The 24,160-nt window shown below is 34.8% G+C and overlaps 1 protein-coding gene across 3 annotated transcripts in view; it reads left to right on the forward strand.

Moving 5' to 3' along the window:
• The window catches only part of NELL1 (neural EGFL like 1), a 692,265-nt gene that overhangs the window by 526,147 nt on the left and 141,958 nt on the right, over positions 1 to 24,160 (forward strand). For all 3 annotated transcript variants that reach the window (XM_016138479.2, XM_016138478.2, XM_016138480.2), the window contains one exon: positions 6,232 to 6,327. In XM_016138479.2, coding sequence (XP_015993965.2) covers positions 6,232 to 6,327 — 96 coding nt within the window. The remainder of the gene's footprint in view (positions 1 to 6,231; positions 6,328 to 24,160) is intronic.

Consider the following 24,160-nt stretch of genomic DNA (forward strand, 5'->3'; position numbering starts at 1 on the left):
ATTTAAAACTTATTTCTTACTATTTACTATAGTAAAAAAGATTAGCAAAGCATGTCTTCAACTAGAATAATGGACAGAACAAAAGAAAAGTCTATATGCAGATATTGAGACCATACGCTATTGTGCCTTAAGATAATTAACAAATCTGGGAAGTGGATGAGAGATGGGAAAATGGAGAGGATGGTTCACAGATTCTAAAATATTCGTGCTTCCCTGCATGGCTTGCTGCATGCTATCCTAATGTTCACTCTCTAACCTTGATGTGTGTTACAAACACCTATTCATTGTCCTGTTCTATTCAGTACTTTTCTGCTGGACAAAACCTTGACCTGAACGGTCCCTTTTTTTGTACCTGCCAAAAATCCTATTCATTCCTCCAGGCCTAACTCAAATGCTGGCATTGTTGCAAAGCTTTGCCTCAGTTCGCCAGGCACAGTTAATCGTGTTCTCCTCCATATTCTCTTAGCACTTTATTCATAATGATACAACAGCATTTATCACATTTTATTATGCTTGGTTTTATACTTGCCACTCTCTGCTACTCAATTGTGAGCTTCTTGAGGGTGGGGACTATTTCATGTGTAGTTGTAGACTTCTCAGCACCCAGCACATTGCCTGCACATGGTAGGTGGCCAAGCACTAAATGGAGATGGTTTAGTGATGTGGTTAAGACCCTGAGTTTGAAACCCAGGATATCACTTAGTAGTGGAGTGACCTTAGGTAACTTAATTTCTCCAAGCTAGCTTTCTCTTCCAACGATGGGCACAATATGACCAAAGCACAGAGTTACTGTAAGGATGAAATGAAATATTCTGTTTATATAGCACTTAAAAGGTCTTCAATAAAAGGAATCTACCATTATTATTGTTGTTATTATTACTGTTGAAAAAGAGATTGGAAAAGGCTATTAGAACTGTGCATGCACACACACATAGTAAGTGATAAGTGACAAGGTCAAAGCTGATTTGGGAGCCAATAATTATACAGCATACTGTGTGTTCGAGACCAGAATGATGATATGAAAAGTGATAATTGTAGACTTTTGAATATTTGGTTTTATATATCAAACTAACCATCTGGATGATTTTTACTCTTGCCTTTTTCTATATTTTAAACTGGTTTTTTTTTTTTTTTTTTTGGTGAGGGGGATAGGTTGGGAGGATGGAAAGAGATTAAAATAAAATGATCTTGTCCCTGAGATACCCAGTAGACTTAATTGTGTAAAGTTGGATCAGAGTTTCTCAACCGCAGTGCTGTTGAAATTTTGAGTCAGATATTTCTTTGTCATGCAGGACTATCCTGTGCATCCCTGTCCTCTGCCCACCAAATGCCAGTAACACACTGACCCCATATTCCATCTTGTAACAACCAAAATTTTTGAGGGGGTCTTTGGTAAATATCATGTTGTGAACAATGTGTGGAATAAACCACAATGCTAACATGGAGGCAAAGATATCACCTTTATTATCGACAGAACTGGGTTGGAAAACAGGAGTTTAAGTCTGTAAGTCAAGCTAATTTGCTAATAGTGAACACAGAATAAGGCTGACTTTCCACCGAGTCCCAGGAAGGAAGGTCTCATCAGAAAGGTAGGAAAATTGATGCCGTCTGAAGGTGGCTCGCTCCCAAGAAAGAAGTAGGAGTAGGCATGGAGTGTTACTGAGCGTGACCGCAGTTTAAATATTCTCCCCGCTTTTGATTTTAGGTGCACATAATCATATTAGTTATAATCTTTGGTTCACGACATCTCATAACTGTTGGTCCGTGGTGACCAGCTTTTATTTATTTAGATATCTTGATAGTTATTTTACAACGTGATTCACACCTACTAACCCACTATCCCAAATAACTAGAAATGTAACAATTACCTATTACTAGGTAATTGGTTCTTCCTGGAAGGAAGATCCTTCCCAGCCCATCCTCCTGCTTCTCCAATCTAAGAAGCATCATCCTGGTATATATACATTTTCCCAAATTTGCGAATAGAATAAATTCCTCTACCTTCCTAGAGCCAGAGTGAACAAAGCTAGTAAAGAGAAGTCAAGAATGATCTTAAGGAAAACGCTTCCTCAGGGAAACTAGGAGGGAAGAAAAGGACTTTCTTCTAACAGATGGTGCTGAAACTTCTGTGTTTCCTTATTTTTGCAGGATATAGTGTGTCCCTTGGAATTAAATATATGCCAGTAAAAACTCTGAGAGGATCATGCAAAGTGTATAGAACTCGAAGATCTATTACTCTTTATTAGTGCACAACTATTTTTGTCAAATCGAGCGCATGTTGGTGATATTGGGCATCCATAAACCTGGCATGTACAAATCTACCTTCTTATTTTATTCCCCTTACCATTCAAATTTCATTTTACATGCTAAGAAGTTTTGAATTAAAAAAAAATATATTAGTTTTTCTACGGATTAACTGTCCCTCAGTTTTGAGTTTTGTGATTTTATTTTCTGGCACAGTGGAAAGAGTCCTTTCAGAAATAGAAATCATACCATTTTAGGGTTGACCCAATCTAACATCTCCCCCTAGGTAAGAAGTTAGTAACAAATGGCACTATAAGGACAAACACAGGTTTGTGATCTCATTGTGTATCTACAATCTGTTCAAGCCATACTTTGGAATCTGGAAAGTGGTTGACAAAGGAGCAATGTACTCATGGTGCCTGAATTTTCCTGAGTTTGCAAAGGAATTGTGATTTCAAGTTTTTGACTACTAAGGTCACCAAATCCAGGAAGAAGTGATAATGAGCCTTCACTAAAGAATAAGTTCCATAGCACAGGGATTTTTTCTCATTCACTGCTACATCTCCAGAATCTAGGAACAGAACCTGGTACACAATAGTATTGTTATTTGGAAAAGCAGAGTCCTGGTGGTGAAAAACCACAGTCACGTCAAGTTTTTGAGCACATTCCACTGGAAGTGTCCTGTGTTGGGTCATTTATGTTGGTAATTTAAATTTAACCTGCACAGTATAGGGCTTATCATTGCTATCATAACTGCTTTGGTCTTGAGAAAACTGAGGTCCAAGAGTGAAATAGTTTTCTGTAGGGCTTATTTAGATCATGTAGTTTCTACCATCTCATCTTCTCATTAGCTAGAAAATGATGTAGTGGTGACTTGGCTTCTTATTTTGGTTGTGCCATCAACTAAGTAATGCTGTGCAGATTATAGGTCCTGTGAGTATCAGAGTCTTTTTCTTTGAAACACTAACAGTCATAGTTGATCAAGATATAAATCATCTATCCACAGTCTTTAGGGTAAAATAGTGTATTTTGATGTTTTATGAGGTAGTCAAAGGAAATTTGCTTAAGTTTTGGATGACATGTTCCTTCTTTATATGTTTTTGTGTTTTTTGAAATAAGGGTAAATAGAATCAAATATATGGTCATGGAAGGAGATTTGACATTGGATGGTGAAGACAAAATGCAATGTGTGTGTGTGTGTGTGTGTGTGTGTGTGTGTGTGTAATTAAACTATATAATTTTATTAAGCAATGTCACCCCAATACATTTAACAAAAAATATTTAAGAAAAATAAATTACTTTGTCATTTTATTTAAGGTTCTAGCAGGCAATGGATATGTTCTTTATTTGGGGTAAATTCCATAAAAAATAGTGTTTGCCTACATTGGGTGAGATGTGACTAAGCTTTGACAGTAACAGAGATTAGATTATAGGTACATGAACTCGAAAAGCTTCCTACCTGCCTTTTTCAATGCCACATGTACAATTTAGACATACATTTTTTCATTTGAATTTATAGTCATTTCCTTTAGCCCTTAAGGAACTATTCACAAAAGGAATAAACCTGCTCATGCAAACACCAGATTGCAGATAAACCTGCAGTGTAACATATAAAGACGAGGTAAGACTTTGAAGCCAAAGAAGTGTTTGCTTGAATCTTGGCTCTGCTACTTATTATCTGTGTAGCCTTAGACGAGCCACTTGATTTCTGAGCCCCAGTTTCACCATTTTCATAAGGGAGACAATAACACCTATCTAACAGGCCCATGATAAGGGCTTTTGCTACTCTTACTAGAAACTAAAGCATAAACCACAAAGTCATAGCAACCTATCTTGGTGAACCTTACAGGATGGGTTTAATGGTATGGGTATTAGACAATTTGTTTCTGGTCCATTCTGCACAGTTACAGTGATACTGCTTTCAATTTTATTTAACAAAATATATAACACTGTGCACCAAACACTGTTTTAAGTCCCTTACCAATATTAACTCCTTTCATCCTCATAACACCCTTCTTATTTTGTACATTCTTCAAACATCACAAGCATCTCATGCTTTCTTTGACCCCCCCCCCCCCATTATCATTTTTGGTTAAGGGGTGAGTAAATCCAGAGCACATATGTACTGTGAAACAATACCAAGTCTCCCAACGAGGTATACAGATCTGTGTGTATGTGTGTGTGTGTGCGTGCACATTTGTGCACGCGTGTACTTGTGTTGTTTGACCTTACTACTACAGAAACCCAAGTTGAACTTCCTGCTTCCAGCCCCTGACATCCTTCAGTGCCACTCAAAACTTTCCTTATCAGCTTTCCAACTGTTATTTTTAGTTTGCAAAAACACTTTAACCGTTCTTTTATTAACTTTGATATGGAGCTACACTTTAAATATCTTACTTGAAATGTCAGTCACCAGAGCGCACAAGGTGTGATCTTTGAGACAAGAAATTTTGTATACATATATTCATATATATTTTGGTTTTCGTGATGAACATACAAAGGCAGATATTGTCTAAATATTTTTGTTTTTGCTTAGGCTCAGGGTACTACAATGCTAGAAAGAGAAAATGGCATTCGAATACCAAGGTACACACTGTCTATCCTCTGGCAAGAGCAGAGGAATTCACAATTAATTGCTAAGCTACAAAATGTTAAATCATACAATGGATATTAAGTGATGTGGAAAATGACAATATTGTGAGAATTTCTATGTACTTAAACTAGCATTTAACTATCTGAAGATGTTATGTGGCCTTTTAAAGTTGGACCCATATTATTTATGTAATGATGGCAAAATAGAACCATGACATTTTTCCAGGGTGACATTTTCTAACTATAAATAAGAAAAAAATTCTCACCTCGTTCTCATGTGATTAAAAGAAACTCTGGGTTAACAAGTTACAATCTTCTTCATTAATGAAAAATTTCACAGTGTTAGTACACCAAATTATTGGTTATCCCCAAGGTGTGATAATAAATGATTCTGGATGAAAGTGTTGCCGAATTGTTAGAGAAAAGAGTTTTTCTGTCAGAAGGACCTGAAGAATATCAGCTAATATAATATAAGAATAGATCAGAAAATATATTTTGAGCATCTACTCTACACTCAGATACTAAGGCTATGGTACAATGAAGGACAAAAAGAAGCATGGTACCTGTCCTTATGAGCCTTACAGTCCAATGGCTGGAACAGGAAAGGATAATTAAACAATTATATTTAATACTACAAAGGAAAGGTGCATGAAGCTGTGCTATGCTATTTGAGTCTATAATGAGGGAAGCTAACCTATTATAGGAAGCCTAGCAGGGTAGCACTGAGATGGAGTTGTGATAAGTTAGCAATGCTTATGAAAAGGCTTAAACCCCACGCTCCCTGAAACAGTATTTTCACATCGAGGCATTTTCCTTCAAGGAATAATTTCGGGCGTACTAAAATTCTAGCTATATGGCCAAGGCATTGTTTTTATTTCAGAAATATTGGAAACATCTTAAGTATTCAAAAATAAGTTGTTATTTACATTTATTATGTTATCCAAAATTATATATACCCAAATCTTTATAATGTTAAAAAGTCTTTATTGCAACAAAAGATATTTAGAGAAAAATAGTTACAAAATAGTATTTAAAATACCTTTATCCCAATCTTAGCCTTTCTAGTTATTCGATGTATCCTGTTTTATTTCAAATACATCAATAACAACAACAACAATAATACTAGCAATAGTAATAACTATTCATAATAGTTACCATTTAGTACATGCCAGCCCTGTGCTAAATATTTTAAATTATTTCAATTGGTTTCATATAAACCGGTGAAGCAGGAGTTATTCCATTTATTTTCTTTTGCATACCAAAAAATTTTAAATATGTCAAAACAGATATGTATTTCTTATGCAACAAAGCATCATTTTCATGCCCATGCTTTTTGCCATGAGTTTTCTTATTGCGGTTTTATCTAAGAGAAATCCCTCATTCTTTTTGCAACAGCATTCTGTGAAGAGGGCTGCAGATATGGAGGAACATGTGTGGCACCTAACGAATGCGTCTGCCCTTCTGGATTCACAGGAAGCTACTGCGAGAAAGGTAACATACCCCTTTTTGGTGGAGGGAGAGAAAGAGAGAAATTTCAAAGAGAATAGAAATTCCTTCTATAGGATAATAGTTCTTTGGGTTGATTTGAGACATTATATTTCAGTGTTGGATGTGGCTCCCCAAATTGTCACCTTTTGATTGCTGCCTAATAGGTCTCCTCCCTCTGAAAATGGAGCTTCATTCGCCCTCCCTTCGACATCTCTAAATTAGCAATGTCGAGTCTTTCTCTGCTATAGTTTGAAGTGTGCATCTTGAGTGCTAATTAGAGATAAAGCCTGACAAACTGACCTGCCTCAATTATTATCTATTGAGAGTAGCATCACACATGACTGTTAGAGTTATAACAATTTGCTGTTTCAACAGAATCTAAATTAGAACCATGCATTCCTTGTACAAAAGCACATTAATTTCAGGGTGGGTTTATTGGTGTGCTCGGGATTCTATTCTAATATTGGTTTATTAGGAACATTATCATTCGTAGACCTGATACAAGCTAATTAATATTTGTGAGATTCAATTAGGTGCACTTTTCTATTTGCAGTAAATGTAGTATTTACCGTTGGCATTATTTGGTGAAATCAGCTCTATTATTGATTGAAGAAGTCCTATGTGTATGTAACTAAAAATTACATTCAATGTCTATATGCCAGCGATATCAATGATAACAAAAGGTCTAAACCATGTAAAATTGAATATTTCTGTGTATTAGCCCATAAATTTTATTGGGCTAAAATCACTTTCCTGTGTTTTTCCGAGTCTGGAATATCACACTTGACACCTTATAGTATAGCATAAAAATATGAAAATATGATGCTATAATCATTATCCTTATTATGGTGAAAGAGAAAAAGGTTTTATCCAGTGCCAGAGATCTGAGCAAAGCTCTCATTTCCTTTCTTTTACATTTAAAGGTTTCTGAATTTAGAGAATTTTAAAAGTTTTTAAATTAGTTTTTTTAATCAAAGAAATGATTTAAAAATTTAGATAATATTTTTTTAAATAAGTCCATTATACCCCTACTTGTCTAACATATTGCATTGTACTGCTGTATACTTATAAGGTATCCTAATCCTTTCAAAACTGTCAGAATTTAGCTATATAAATTATTCAACAAGGAAATCAAATAATATGTGCACCATTATTTTCCATATTTTAGGACATTGTCATTGAATCAAATTACATGTATTAAATAATAATTAATTGGTTTGTTCTTAAAAAAGGACATGTAAAAGAGCCAAGAACTGCCTGTGAGCAGAATGAGAGAATTACCACATGGAGCTTGAGAAATTTTTGCTGAAAGTAAAGAATCTTAATGGTAACTTAGCACACATGCCCTTATTGCAGTGCATTTGATTTTAATTAGGTTTTCTAAAAAGAAACACACACACACAGACACTCACACATATATAAAGATATAAAATTTCTCATTATTTTCTATAGAACTGCCATGTTTCCCTAAAACTTGTACACAGAAATTAATTGGGAAAGAATGGTAATGATGATAATGTTGATGATGACGGATACTACTAGTAATGATATACCATTTATTATGTACTAATTATGCATCAGATCTTTAAAATGAGTATTTTAATATTAAGAATACAGAAAAGAAATAGATAATATCACTCCTATTTTATAGATGGCAAAATAAATGTTATCTAGGTTAAGTAACTTTTGCAATGCTACAGACTCAGTATTAGAACTGAGAATAAAATTCACATTGCATTCCACAAAGCCTGCATTATAAACCCTTGCATATATTTCTCAAGGATAATACATAAACTTCCTGTTATAATCCAGATTCCTGGGCCACCACCCTGTGGGAGGGTTCATAAACCTTCACTTTCACCAAGCACCTCAGGTTGCTTGTTATAAATCAGCATTATATTATTATTGTGATATTTAACTGGAACATCTACTCTAAAGTTTATATCCTTTTTATGTTATAAAGAATTAGGGAAGAGCAATGATTTTAGACCTGGGTCTAAGTTAGTGGCAGCCAAGGAAAAATTAGTTATGGTGTCTGATGGCTTCAAGATTTGACTTCTATCCTTTTCTCTGCTCAGTAAGTGGTTGGTTGAATTTGTGCTTACATTCTGGTCTGTAATGTGGAACAAATAAAGCAGAAATAAAGGAAAAAATCAAGACCAGAGGCAAAAGTAAAACAGAGATAGGCAGGCCATAGTTTTCTATATAACCGTTAAGTTGAGATTTATTATTACATATTCTCGAATTCTTGCACAGTTATTACAAGGTAGAAAGAACAGTAAAATAAAATGTTTTCTTTGCTTATGATGCTATCTTCTATTGTTAACAAAGCCATTTCATTTAATATAGGCCAATATTTTAATTCTATGAATTTTTTTTTTTTTGTGAATAGGATAAAGTACATCTTTTCCAATCCATTGTGTGCAAGGGCTCTAGATGCGTTATGGGACAAATACTGAAAACTTATGTCATGTCTTATCTGAATTATTTTGTCATGTCGATCACGAGCAATAAACATTAAGTAATTCTATTTGTCACTGAATAGTGAAGCTACATGCCTTGAGATTTAGGATATAAAGGAAAAATGCAAATGCATTGTGAATGTCTATGGTATGATTACACTAAATCTTTTATTCGATTTGTTTTAATTTCAGAAATAACTAAATAGCCCCCTTTGAGCTATATAGACTTCACTTATATTTGGTCTTAAAAGTATTGCCCTTGGCCCCCTGAGTTACTGGTTTTATTCATTGCTTGTGGTATTCAGCCTTCGAGAATTCAAGTACACTTAGTTAAATTATTAAAATAATCTGTTAAAGAAAATGCCTATCTGGAATTTAATGGAGTTACAAATCCCCCTGTGTTTGGTATGTGTAACATAAAGATGAGCAGCTATGCATTTGTTTTATATTGATGAGATTTTAGTAAAGTTAAACTTTTCAAAACCCCATTCAAGATAAGCATTTTACTTCTTTTGGTTTCTAGACATATTATGTTGGTTCTTCTCTGACCCTTTGTCCTTTCTCTGTGCCCTTGGTTTTTATCTGATTTCACATTTAAAATCGAGATGTATAAAGAGAGAGATAAGTAAAGAATCAGTATGAAGTATAGTTTTTGCTGCTTAGGATAGAAGAGGGCTGCTGGTGAAAGCTCTCTTCTTAACCTAAGTGAATTAAAAGCATATCATGCCACACAGATGTGATGTAGCCAACCTCAAGTCAAGAAGAAATAACAAGAAATCCTCCTAGAGATTTTTCAAATGTAAAACCAAAGAGCTTCACTAAATCCAGAAACATCTTACCTACAGTAACACAGCAGAACATCCTCCTCTGAGAAGTGATTAAGACTAAGTTTTCTCCTTGGCATTAAGCAAACTTGCAAGCAACAATAAGTAGAGATGAAATATAATGTATTAAACTATTCCAGTTGGGGGTTTCCTAACCTTGGCACTTTTGACTTTTTTGGAAGAGATAATTCTTTGTTGCAGAGAGCCGTCCTGTACATTGGGGGATGCTTAGCAGCATCACCAGACTCTACCCACTAATAGTAGCATTGCCACCCTGAGTCATGACCATCAAAAATGTCTCCTGACACTGCCAGATATTCCCTGAGAGGCAGAATCACCCTGTTGACAATGTCAGGTCTAGATGTAGCATTTTTAAAAGTCTAAAAATATGTGTCAGGATGGCTATTTGTGATGATACAGACAAGACAGCTAATTGTATTGCATTTTCCTATTTGTATATTACATGAGTTATAAATTGTATAAATGCAATTATTTAGACATCAGGTACCCATAACCAGTGCCTTGTGAATCACACAGCGAGTTGGACACGACTAGTCAAGCTGTAGACAAGGCCATAGTCTAGTGTAAAATTATTAGAAAAAACATGCTGATATTATAAAAATAATAGACCTTGACTTTTGACCATAGTTGTTTCAAAAATGGGTTCACTTATTGTAAATATTCAATAAACACATATAATCATTGAACCTCTCACAGCCCTTCCAAAGAATGTTAAGTATCTGATCAAGAATATTCAGGGAAATCAGTAAATAACCATAAGTTTAACAACATTATCCATTCACAATGTAATTTCTAGTAATTATTTTTTATGTTTTGGTTATCTAAATTTTCTCATTTTTCCACAATATAAATTATGTTTGCAATAAGAAATGATTTTTTAAGCTTAAAGAGAACATGAAAGTTATGAAAAGGACTTCATTTTTCCAAGTTACTGGGAATCTTTTAACCTTTCCTAAAGGGAAATGACTTTTTGCAGGATAATGTATTCTATCCTTTTCACTGTGCCTCAGGGACTTGCAAATATGTAGACAGAGTGTAATAGTTTGCCCTGAGTATATTACTCATCCACCAGGTAAAAAAGAATGGTCAGAAACAAAGCCGTCTATATTCTTTCAAATTTTAAATCTTGCCCCAATTTCTAGAGAGCTCTGCTGGCATTCATCTATTGTAGTTGCTTAGCCTGGCCCTGTTTCAGGGAAAAAATTTAAAAGCCTATAAGAACATGGATAATAGCTCCATTCTGTTAATGGAGAAGAGAATATTTTTTGTTTTCTCTCCAGCTATCACAGGACTGTGGGGAAAGCATCTGAGAAGAGGATGAGTCGCAAATGTGCCTCTTCAACTTCTTAGCAGTTTGGAGATTTATTTAACTTTTCTCAACATGAGCTTTCTCTGGTTGTCTGGCACATGTAAATGGCAGATTCTATTATTAATGTTGCTGCTGTTGTCGGCAGCTAATAGACACGCAGAAAAGAATAAGCAGTACTTTTACGGTGTCATTTAAAAAGGGAAGTGAGAGGATTTGAGGTTTCTCTGCGTGGCCCATCCACTTGAACCCATCAAAAAAGAATGAACACAGATGCTCTCTTTATGTTTCATTAAAGTTGGTGAGTATGAATTTGAGGAGCTGTTATCTGCACTGGATCTTTGCAGAAATAGAGAATGGCAGTGAAGACACACTGCAGTGGAGCGTGAGAGGAGCCCAAATCCACTAACACAAGAACATCCATCTTTAGAGCTGCTGAACTTTGAGTTCAGTTGCCAAACCTAGAGTACCTTGTTCAGGATCCCCTTCCTCTCCTCAATTCCAGCCACTCAACTTTTTTCTTTTGGCTGCGATGGAGAAATTGTGCTAAAGACCCAATGCACTCCCCTGTGGAATTGCCACTTAACTCTCAGAGCAACTTGGAGCTGTTTCAAAACCCTGTACTTGACACCGCCAGGAACACCATTTTGTCAGGTTTCAGACATATGGAAAAATATCTTAAGCCATTTTTTATTCTCATCTTGATACAGAGCAAGTTTTCAAGTCATATCAGTTTAACTGTAGGGACTGATTCCTTTTTTTTTTTTTTTTCAGAAACAAAGATTTTGGTTAAATTAAAGATGCAGCCTGGAATAGTGAAAAGAGTACTAGTCTGATCTGATATTAGATGTGCCATCGTGAATTATTTAGCCTCTTTGCAATGAAACCTATATTATCTTGGTATATAGCTATTATGACTTCTAAACTTTTGTGTTTGTTATTTCTAATGAGGCAGCTAGTTTCACCCTGTTGAGCACAAGGACGTGTATAATTGTTATCCAGCCAAACAATAGTGGAGTTGGGCTTCTAACCCATGTATGACTAAATACAAATTTCATACACCTTCTAATATCGGTTGCCTCTTGATCACATTACCTGTGTACAGGGCAACTTAAACCTAACAGAGTATATGGAAGGTCAAATAAATTATCTTCTCCTGTGAATAATGAGCCATAATTTTCTACTCGATTGTGTACATTGTTTTATATCTTCCTTTCAATGTCTTTCTTGTGCCTAAGGTAGGAAGAGAATAAAAAAGTAGGGATTAAGAACATTGTCTCTGAAGCTATACTAGCTCAATTTAAGTTAGGGTTCACTATTTGCTAGAATCTGTGATGTTGGATCAGATATATGTAATGTTTCTAACTTCTGTTTTTCACTAAAATATCGATATTACCTATCTCAATGAGATTAAATGAAAGTCTATTTAAATCACTTGATAGAGTGCCTGGCACACAGTAGATTTCTAGATATTGTATATTGTTTATTCTATCCTCAGTTTACTGGGTAATAAAATTGAAACTCAGAAATAATAGGCTACTTTTCCATGGACAGTCAATATGTAAATGGTGGCACCATGCCTTATATCCATCTTTCACTACCGAAACCTCTGTAATTTTACTACCAGCCCTTACAGCATCTCACTATACCATTCAGATGTAAACTATTTATATTCGTGCCATCTTTGCTAATTCATATTCTCTCTGTTCCCATGAACATGTTATGTAATTTTATGTCAAGCTAATACATATTAATTTATGCAGCAGTGTTTTTGCTCAGTTCATGCAGGGAAAAGAGTTAATCGGAACCTAAAATAGTAACATTAATAACTTAGGTGTGGTCCTTGGGAAGTTTTTTTTTTTTTTGCTATTGTTTATTTCCCATTTCTTGGAGTTGAAATTGAAGATTTAACACCAAGTTCTCACTGCATTACTGATAGCATAGGTAGCTTAGTACATAGGCTGATCTGAGGCCTCGTTGAAAAGGCTACCACACTTGTCCTTCTGCAAATATTTCCTTAATCCTTCATTGAGTCCTCAAATTCATTTAAGAAACACAAACATTCTATCCTTAATTTAGCATCAAGGAACCTGGCTTTTATTCCTGGATTCTGCTATTTACGAGCTATATGACATGGGGCAGAATCAGGTTTTCTATGTAAAATGGTGTTAATCATCCAAGAAAAACCTAAAAGTTGTCCATACACACCCAACCATTCCTAGGACTTTACCCTGAAAGAGTAATCAGAGGTGGGCATGTAAATGAGGTTTGATGATACATTTAGAATCTTTAAAAGATGGCATTTTAAATAATAATATGTCAAAGCAACCTCTATTTCGAACAATAGAGAATTAGTGAAATAAATTATATGTAACCATTCCATGGAACCTTTAAAACTTATGAAAGAAGACTACTTAGCGGAGCGGGAGATACAGTGCTTGGTAAGGAATGTGAACTCTGGAAGCACACTTCCAATTTTGAGGACCAGCTTTAAGATCTTGGGAAGTTACTTAAAATTTTTGTGCCTCAGTTTCTTGAGTTACAAATTGAGAATGAAAACAGTACTTTCCATTAAGAATTTTTTTAAAATGTCCTGGTATCTGGCAAGCACTCTATAAGCACTGGATCTGATAAAGTAAATATGGCATGCTCACCATTCCAGTTCGTATATAGAAACACACCTACACTGCATGTACAGAAAAGAAAAGAGTACGGGAAGGATATTGATCTCTCTATGGCCTATCAGGTCTTTGTGCAGATGAGGACTTTTCAGGACCAAAAAAAAAAGTTATATTTATGTAATTAATTCAATATTGTATTAAAGCTAAACAAAACCTTTTTACCTTTCCACTCATCAGCCTTGCCACAATCTGAGAGTTTTACAGTGAGCAGGAGATGTGGACAGTTTTCCTTATTCTCTTTCAGTATCATATTTTAAAATTCACAGGTGTCATGAATCTTACCTAGGGTGAGAGAATTTTGTGGGAAGAAAAAAAGGAATCATGTAACTGATACAGTGATCATCTAGCATTGAAACCCTCTGTATGGGAGATATGCAGTTGCTGGTTCTTCCTTTGTGATGGGCTTTGATGAGGGTCTTGGATCACTAGGACCTTCCGAATTAATTTGCCTTTTATCCTTTCATCCTTCTGTAGCTCCGAGCTTGTGAAGGTCCACTTGTCTTTCATAGCTCCTTTGCCCTGCAAGATTTCCATATGATTAGAGTGCCTCTCTGACTCTCTCTCTTTTGTAGAATCCCTATAAACAGATACTTTCTCACTCAATCACTCTAAGTACAGCCCTCTCTTAATGTATTTTTATTTCTTTCCTCTGCTATGTGAGTAAGAGAGCCCCAGACCTAGGCATTGACCTTTGGAGTTCTAAGGCATAAGTCAAATACCAGTTGCTATGTCCCTCGTCATTCAGGGGACATTTCTAAGTGTCTGAAGTCTGTTATTTTCAGATGAATTTACAGAGGAAGTTCTTCCCTTTTTTTCCCTGCAAAAAGTGACAGGGAACTGGCAGCATGCCAAAGAGCTTTCTCTAATAAAGTTCTCATTTTTGATCTCATCAGATATCACTTGCTGAATTTCTAGGCCCTTGTTTACAGAGCTGGAAGGTGGTTAATGGTAAAGTAAGCACAACTGATGTTTGAAAGTATTGTAAAGGTAGTCTAGCACCCAGCTTTGGAATGTGGGAGTTTTTAACATGTTGTCATCTACTGAAACCCTGATGGGAAAAATCCAGTTTTAATATCCTATTACATTTGAGTTCAATAAATGTTTGATAAATGAATGAGTACAAGCAAGGACCTCAAAATTCACATGGTCCAGTCTTTTCATTTTATAGATCACTAGCTATAATAACTCCAATTCAAGTCTTATTTAAAAGACATCTAAGTGAAAGTATATCATATTGAGGATGGAGGAAATGCCATTAATAAGAATGCCATCAATAAGAATAATATAGAAATTTTGTGTATTTCCAGTAATTTTGTCAGCATGACTTTCCAGAAAGCAAAGTGAAGGGAGCTTACCTTTTTAGTAAACTGGCATTCCCCGTCAAACAAATGAGAGCTGTAAGGGATTACCTTGTCTAGTTAGCAATGCAGAAAGTAATTCCTGACTATTTAAATGACAAACAGTTCTCGCTCCCCACTAGGCAAGCTCATACCATTGAACTGTGAAAGTCAGGAGTTTGGTTCATACAATCCTTTTTAATTTTATGCCCTGAGGAATACAGACACCACTGTCACTTGTAGCACGATGGCTAAACAGAAAGGAAATACAGATTTCTGTGAAAATATGACTAACTGGAGCCTAGAAATTACAAACTTTCACTAGTAACTAGTATCCAAGAATTCTTTGTATCCATGAACATGTACTGCACTGCAAATCATGTGGGAAAAGGCTAATCGAAGCCAATAAACTGAAGGAGAAGGAGTATAACTCTTGTGATTTGCGTCATTCTCCCCTAATAGGATTCACTGATTAGAAAAGGCAGTTGCCTGAAAATGTTCACTTGGGTCCAAAATATGATGAATCAAACATCGAGATCTTTTCATTCATTGTGGTAGGGGTTTATAAGATAAGCAGTTTCTGGCTTGGTGGGCTAATGTGGTTTTAAAGCATTCCCCAGTTTAAAGAGACCTCAAAATTATCTATGGGTAGCAGCAATTTTAGCTTAGTAGATTGAGTCCATGAGGGGAAATTCTGGAAGATTGTTTTGTTAAAGAATATTTTACTAAGAAAATATTTCAGTACCTCTTTGGTGCTTACAAGATAAAGTCCAAATCTCATGGTGTGATGTATAAAGACCTCTGTGACTGGTCTCTGTCTATCTTTGAAGCTCTGTCTCCTACTTCTCCTTCACATGCATCTGAAATTCCAGCCCATTCTAAACTACTTCTGATCACAGAAATGTACCTTACTTTCCAAATTTCTAGGCTTTTTTTTTTTTTTGTAATTTTCTCTCTGCCTGTGACACACATATAGACATATCTATCAATCACAAATATATTAATTTAAAATAATAGAAAATTGAGTCTCTCCAATGATCTGGAATACTCCTGATCATCTTTCTCTCAAATTGTTCCTCCACGGTCTTCTGTATTCCAGTTGAAAGCAAAATCTGTCTTTTCACACTTTCTGTATCGAGATCTTAAAGTCATCCTTGACGTCTTTGTTTTGTAACACACATCCAAGTCTTTGCTTTACTTTCAAAATATATCTAGAAGCCACACTTCATAGGACTTCCATCTCTACCATCCTTGCACATGCCATCCTCATCTGTAATCCAGATTAATGTAAAAGCCTTCTAACTCATCTCCCTTCCACTGTTGTACAACTATAGTCTCTTTTCAATGTAGTGGTCAAAGAGACATCTTTAAAAAAGTCAGACCCAGTCACTCCTCTACTTCAAATTCTCTGTGGCTCCCTATTTTCACTCAAAGTCAAAGTCAAAGTTGTTACAATGGCCTATAGGACTCCCTATTACTTCTCTGCCCTCACCATTCGAATATATACCTCACTTGTGTATCTTCTCTTCCAGTCATAATGGTCTCCATGATTTTTCTACAGCATGCTAGTCATATTTTCCTTACTGTTGGGTATGCTTGGAATTTTCATGATCAGTTTCCTCATGTCGTTTTGTCTTCTGCTCAAGTGTTAACTCCTTAGAGAGACCTTCACCATTAACTAAACTAACCCAACTCCTCCTCCTTGACACTTTTTAAATTTTTTTATCATTCCCTGACAGAATAATGTTTTGTTTATTTGTTTGTTTGTTTGTTTTTCTGTGTGTGGTCTGACTGCCTAGCCAGAATATAGACTCCACGAGGGCAAAGTTTTTTGTCTCATTGTCACTGTATTTCCAGGGCCTAGGGCAGTTACCCAAAACATTTGTTGAATAAAAAGATAATTTAATAAAATCCCTCTTACTTTTCATGTTAGTCTCCAAAGCCACAGTACTGTCATCATGATATGTCTTGAGAAGAATGAGAAAATTATTGCTGTCAATCACATACCTTCAACCCTGATATTTTTAGATCATATATAGTTAGAATTATCCTTGGTGTTTCCTTCTCTCTCACTTTCCCATTTAATTGATCATTACAGCCTGCCTGTTTTCTCCATCCTACTGCCTACTCTAAACCACTGCCTAGAATGATAACAGATGGCAAGACTCCAGACTCCAAGTCCTGTTCTTCACATACAAAAAATGTACATTTTGCATTATGGCCAATACAATCCCCCAAATATCAATACTATCAAATTATTTCCCTGCTGAAAAACCTTAAATGTTTTCTATTGCCTTTGGAATAAACTCCAACCTCCTTTTAGTAGGTATTGATGAATCTGAGCCTCTTCCCCATTCAGTTATAATCAATGCTCCTTACATCAAATTTTCTCAAAGCATCACTCTTCCTACTTCAGGCCTCTGCCTAGGATATTTGCTCTACCTGGAACTTTTTGGGGGTCTCGCTCTCTCTCTCTCTCTCCAAATATAATGCTCATCATCCATTATTCTCTCACTTAGATCTTAAGCTTTTCTTTAGAAATATATTTCAGACTCCATAGTCAAGGTTAAATTCCCTTCCCTGTGTTCCATATCAACTTGGTTTTCCTGTCATAAAATGTATCATTTTTAATCATTGTGGACCTATTTTTTATCCTCTTTTTCTTTCTACCATCTATCCCTGCAGCAGAGTCAACACATATGTTTAACTTCCATTACCCCCATAGACCCTACAGAATATTGACTCAATATACCGATTATTAACACAATGTCTTGAAATCAAAATGGGATATGCTCTAGCTATTTTTTTTCCATTTCTTTCTTGCTGGTCTTATTATTCCCACCCCAAGGTGATAATGATAAGACATATTAAGTGACATCATATGGGGTTTGCATAACATGTTTCTGAATAACAGAAGTATTAGCATCTATGAAGAAAAATTTGATAAATATTTACTAGACCATTCATTTCAGGAGGATAAGCAAGTCTTCCCCTCCTGTTGTAGACAAGCCTTGGCTTTTCCTAGCCCACCCCCGATCCAGATAAGCCTACCTAATTTTGGCACTTTTGTGGTTCTTAAATTGCCAAGCAAACCTTTTTAATTGGACCACTTGTTTGGAATTGTTAAAGAGCCGTGAACTGCTCTTTTAAGCACTTTTTGATTTACTGTCAGCAAATTATTATGGAAGTCTCTTTTAGCAAAATGATGTCAAGCTCCCAATGGCAAGCTTGAAAGTTTCCAGATGCTTGGTCTCCAGAGATGTGGAAATACTATGGTTACCGTGCAATGTCCATTACTCCATGCATTAGCATTTTGAAGATGTTTACATTTTTCTACATATTTTTTCCACTGTCTCTTACAGAATCATTACTTCTCCAATCTCTGATTTTTTTTAGTCAGAGTAGTGAAAGAATTAAATTACATAGAAATTTATAATGCTTAGGCTAGAACTTCATTTGTGCTGCACCTTGTGCTTGTGTTTGACATATGTTATTTAAACAACAGCATCATTTAATCTCATATAACTTGTCGAATTTCATCGTATAATTTCTATGGCTCCCACATTGCTATTTTTCAAGCCTATAAGCATACCTCAGTGCCTTTGCACCTGGTATTTTCTCTTTCTGGAATGTTCTTCCTCTATATATCTTCATGACTCATTTCTTTACCTCCTTCAGGCATCCGCTTAAATGTCACTTCTCAGTGAGCCTTTCCTACCATTCTTAAATGCAACCCCAAATCTTGCTATTTTTTTCTCATCACACTTATCATCATTTAAGACACTGATTTTGTATCTTCTGTCTTGCTTATTGTCTCCCCAGCCTCTTTGAAAGGTTGACTACCATCATGGCAGAGATTTTGTCCAGCACTGCTGCCGAAGTTCCCACTTTCAGAATAGTGCTAGAAGCTTAGTATGCACTCAATAAATATTTGTTGAATGAATGAATCAATGAATGATTATCCTCATTTTTTGAAAAAATTGAGATTAAGAACTGCACAATAATATGTCCAAGATTATAGGGTCAGAGTTGTGATTCGAACAATACTTTGTGTCTCAAAGCTTAGGCTTCAAAATACTGTCATTTGCTTCCCTTCTCAAAAACAGCAGGGCTATTTAAAAAGGCTTTGACAATATTCAGAGCTCATCTTTTCTGTGTTATTTTTCTCAGTTGACCTTGGGATTCTAAATGTATCACTGTTATTCTGCTGTGTTCATCTATCTCACATTGATGTTTTGAGAGACTAATTTTCCTCGTCATACGTTAGTTAATACTCTCTTCTTTAAAATGGGACTGGCGTAATAGTGATACTTCATGTCATACAGATCATTATGGTCTTCAGTGCGTGTTTCCAGGCAGCATATCATCTCTCTTTAAATCTCTTAACAACTCTGTGAGGGATATGTTACCTGCTCTTACAGATGAGAAAACTGAGGCTAAAAGATGAAAGAAACCGCTCAAGTTTGTAAAGCTAATAAGAGGGACAGCTGGGTATGAATTCTTCACTGGTAGTTTAAATTTTTATGCTTAAAAAAAATTTTTTTTTATTATGTCATGCTACCCTCAACCTCTTTTCTACAGCAATGTTCATTTCTCTCAGCCCTAAGTTATTAACACAGATATTTAATTTTGAAAGTGCCAGAAGGACACCTGTTTTACCTATAGGGCATTCTTACACCAGGACAATGGGACACAGTATAACTTTTCAAGCTGGACATCAGCCACTCACCAGGAGGCATTGACTAAGCTATATAACTTCTCAGTCTGCAGATATCTCTCACTCTTGTTGTATGGACTAGAAAGTCTAATTAGTAAATTATTAGTGATAATAAATTACTAGATTGTAAAGAATCACAGTGTAGAGACTGTCATTTATGGCAGTGTTATGAATTGTAGCTAATATTTAACTCTTTATAATCACAGACTCTTTTTTCCATTTTTTAAAAATTTTATTAAATTTAATGGGTTGACATTATTTGTTAATAAGTTTCAAGTGTACAATTCTGTAATACATCTGTATATTGCGTTATGTGCTCATCACCCGAAGTCAAGTCTCCTTCCCTTAGCTGATATTTGACCCCCTTTACATTTTTCATCGTCCCCTTATTCCCCTTTTCCTCTGGCAACCACCATTCTGTTGTCTGTGGGTTTTTATTTGTTTTTATTTGTTCATTTGTCGCTTTCTGTTTTGTATCCCACATAAGTAAAATCATAAGGTTCTTATCTTTTTCCATCTGACTTATTTTGCTTAGCATGATACTCTCATGATACATCCATGTTGTCACAAATGGCAAGTATTTTATCTTTTCTTATGGCTGAGTGATATTCCATTGTATATATCTACCACATTGACTGTATCCAGTCATTCATTGAAAGACTTATAGGTTGCTTTCATGTCTTGGCCACTAATCACAGACTCTTTTAAAGGTCTTTTTAGAGCATCTCAAGAAAGCATTGTGAACTAAGATTAATTTCCATCTTACAGACAAACATATATAGGGTAAAGTGACTTCTCCAAGTTCATAGAATTAGCAAACTCTAAGCTGCTATTCTTGTATGCGTCCTTCAGTTCCACCACTCCACTTTTGAATTTGAAGTGGAATAAAAGCAATGCAAACCTTTCAGAGATGATGCTATTTTAACGAGGATTAATGATTAAATATTATCCTAAAAAAACACCCCACACATGTTAGGACATTACATAACACCTCATCAGAGAAGTGAAATTTATAAATCAAGGAAAGATCTCTGAACAGATTTTGCAGGAAGTTTCTGGAGAGATCCAAAATCTGTTTCATATATACCTGCAGATCTCCCCCTGATTTAACATAATTGTTTTGCTCAAAGAAAACTTATTTTAATGTCAAGGAAATATGTTTTCATGAAGTGAAACATCTTGCTTATATTTTAGTGTTTATTTGCTCCCAAGTACTGTGAGTCTGAGAGAAAACCTTTTCTTATTCTTCAGTCTATTAACATACCTGTAGCTGGAGGTGGCAATGTGCCAGTCACTATAGTAAGTATATAAATGATTTATAGCTGGGGTCCCCTACCTTTCTATGACAATCTACTGCCACCTTAGGTGGAGCTAAGGTGGTGATACTAGCGCTGGGAAGTGTCTGCAAATACAGGTGAAGCTTCGCTTGCTTGCCACTTGCCTCCTTCTGCGTGGCCTGGTTCCTAACAGGCCCAGGACTGTTACCAGTCTGACTTCTTTTGTTCAACATTAGATCTGTGAGATATATCCACGCTGTTGCTTATATTTGTAGTTTTTAAAATTCTCATTATGGAATAGAATTCCATTTTGTGAATATGCCAAAATGTATTGTTGGACATTGCATTTTTTTATAATTTTGGTTATTTTGCTACAGTAAATACTCTTGTACATATCTTTGGGTGACTATATATAAGTATTTCTATTTATCTAGGAATGGATTTGCTGGGTATGCATAGGTTCAGTTTTAATAGAATCTGCCAAAGTTTCCCAAAGTGGTTGTACCTATTTATATTCCAAGTAGCAATAAATAAGTATGCCAATTGCACCATGACTTTATCTGTACTTTACTGTTTGCCTTTTTTTTCATTCTAGCAATACTGCTGTTTTGGTACTATATTATGGTTAATTTACACTTCTGTGATGATGAATATAGTTGATCTTGTATGCTTATTGTCTTTTTGATTTTATTTTTTTATGAAATATCTAGTCAAGTTTTCAGCCCTTTTATCTGTTGAGCTGTGTGTTATTTTAAAAGAGCATATAGTTTAAAAAGTTAAATAGTTCTACATGACTATTTATGAAAAAAACAGGAACTTCTTGCTCTAGTCTTACACCATTCCTCCTCTCCAGAGTCAGTCATGTTCTTCCCTATGTATCTAATAATGAAGATAATATATTTATACTATTATTTTTTGATTTCTCCATTTTAGGCATTATCTGTTGACCACCAAGGAAGATAAAGATTTAGTTCTTTTTTAACTTCTCACATGCATGCACATGTATGTGCACACACACATTTATACACATAAACACTTCCAATTTCCCTTCTATTTAGGTTAGATCAATATTCATCGTTTACCTTATTACGTCTATGAAATGATATTTATAAGTGAGCAGCAGAGTTAAACTATCATTACTTCTCCTCTGTTACCCAAAAGCTTTCTTTTTCTGGATTTCTTTGCATCTTCTTTCAACATAGTATTTTCTTTTGTTCAGTCTCCTGTTTCCTAAATATTGTTTATTTCTTTTTTTAGATCACAACCTCATTTTTACAGAACAGATAATCAATTAGTTTCTTGAGAAAAAGTTTAGAGAAGATAAATTATTCAAATGTTGCATATCTGAAAATATTTTTACACTCCTTTTGTATTTATTTGATGATTAGTATGGGTATAGAATTATAAGCTAAATAGGATTATTATAGAATCCTATTCTTCTGAACTCTCATTGCCAGAGCCGTTCTTATATATAAAGTGTATTAGCAGAATGTTGTAGGAATAATGCTATTGTCATATTTTCCGGCATAAATTTTGAGAAATGCAATGCCATTCTATTCTCGATTATTTTTATGACACCTACTTTTCTCTTTCTGGAAAATTGTGGTCTGATGTTTTAACCTCAGTGGTATAATATTTGATGATGATCGATGTACCTCTGTCAGGATCTACTATTAAACCAATGTGCTGAGCTCATTGAAAAGCATTTCAATTTGAAAATTTCTGGTTTCATTTCTGGGATTTGAAAAAAAATACTTTGATGGTTTACTAACCTAAATTTTCTTTTTTTGTTATTTCTGGAACTCCTGTTATTTGGGTGTCAGACCTTTAAATTGGTCTTTTAATTGTTTGATTACTTCTGCATCATTTTCATCTTTTCTTTATATTTTATTACTTATTCTTTTTTAGGGAGATTTAGAGATATTTTATCAACTTTATCTTTCAAATCTTTGTTATTCATTTCTCCTATCCAATTTTATTATTGTTCTTAAATATTTTTTTAATTGTTTTCAGTTCTTATAGGTAGTATCTTCTTCGATGTTTTTGAGTATACAATAGCAAGAATTTTTTAAGTTGTCTTATTAATTTGTAAAGTTTGTTTTATCAAAATTGATTTTTTCTGCTACTTTGTTTTTGTCTTTACCTTTTGTCAAACATCCAATAGCTTTGTTTATCTGCTCACTTTAATGAGTGAGACATCAAAAAGTTGATCGAAAACAGTTTACATCCCTATGTGGGATGTTAATGTAAATAATTTTATGTTTATTCTTTTGAGTTGATGCCATTAATTACTGTATTCTTTGGGATAAATCAAGTCAATTTTTGGCTTTCTTCATTGCAGCCTATGATTTTTTTTTCTTATGTCTTTTGAGTGAGTTGACACTCCTCCATCTCTTTTCAAGCTTCCAAAATTATGCTGTTCTTGTCTACTTTCAAATGTGCTTTACCTTTGAAGGTTTTGTGACCTTTATAATTTTCTTAAAATGATTTTATTAGTGTTTGGTGGAGAAACTAGAGGCAAATGTGAGTATTTAGTCTAGCATCTTTAATTGGAAGCTAGCATCTCAGTTCAAAAATTGTTTCTGACCCATAGGTGAAAAGTCACAGGAAACCCTGGCCAACATGGAAATGTAAATGCAATAACAGTAGAAAACTGACAGTGAAATTAGTTAGATTATATGAAAAATATTTCCCTTTAAGAAAAATGTTTGGGAGTAGGAATACAATTTTTTTTATAACTATCTCGTGACGATTGCTCTATCTAAAAACATTATAAGAAGAAACTTTCTAAAAATATAAACATTTCCTCTTTGGAAGTAGAGTATCTCTTTAATTTCAAAGACCAAGAGAACATTATCGAAGATGTTAAGTGTCCGAATTATTTATTTAAATTTACAAGATATTATGGGAAACTGGAACTATAAATTGCTGCTCTAGTAAGAACAGGTAAGCCAAGTTTTAAAAAAAAATTCAAGAGCTATGTCACATGAAATTTCATTTAAAATATAATTTCAAATGATTTGGAAGTGAGCCTTTCAATGGCTTAGGAAATGACCAAGGGAATATAAATATGCGGAAATGGTAAAGGGAAATGTAGTACATAATTGGGGTTGAAGGACCATCAAGATACCATAGAGATGAGCCCTGGGCTCACACTTATTTAACAACTTCATTAATGATCTGGAAGAAGGAGGATTCAACAAGTTAATTA

This window comes from Rousettus aegyptiacus, unplaced genomic scaffold, assembly GCF_014176215.1.
Source record: "Rousettus aegyptiacus isolate mRouAeg1 unplaced genomic scaffold, mRouAeg1.p scaffold_m13_p_5, whole genome shotgun sequence".
NCBI lineage: Eukaryota > Metazoa > Chordata > Mammalia > Chiroptera > Pteropodidae > Rousettus > Rousettus aegyptiacus.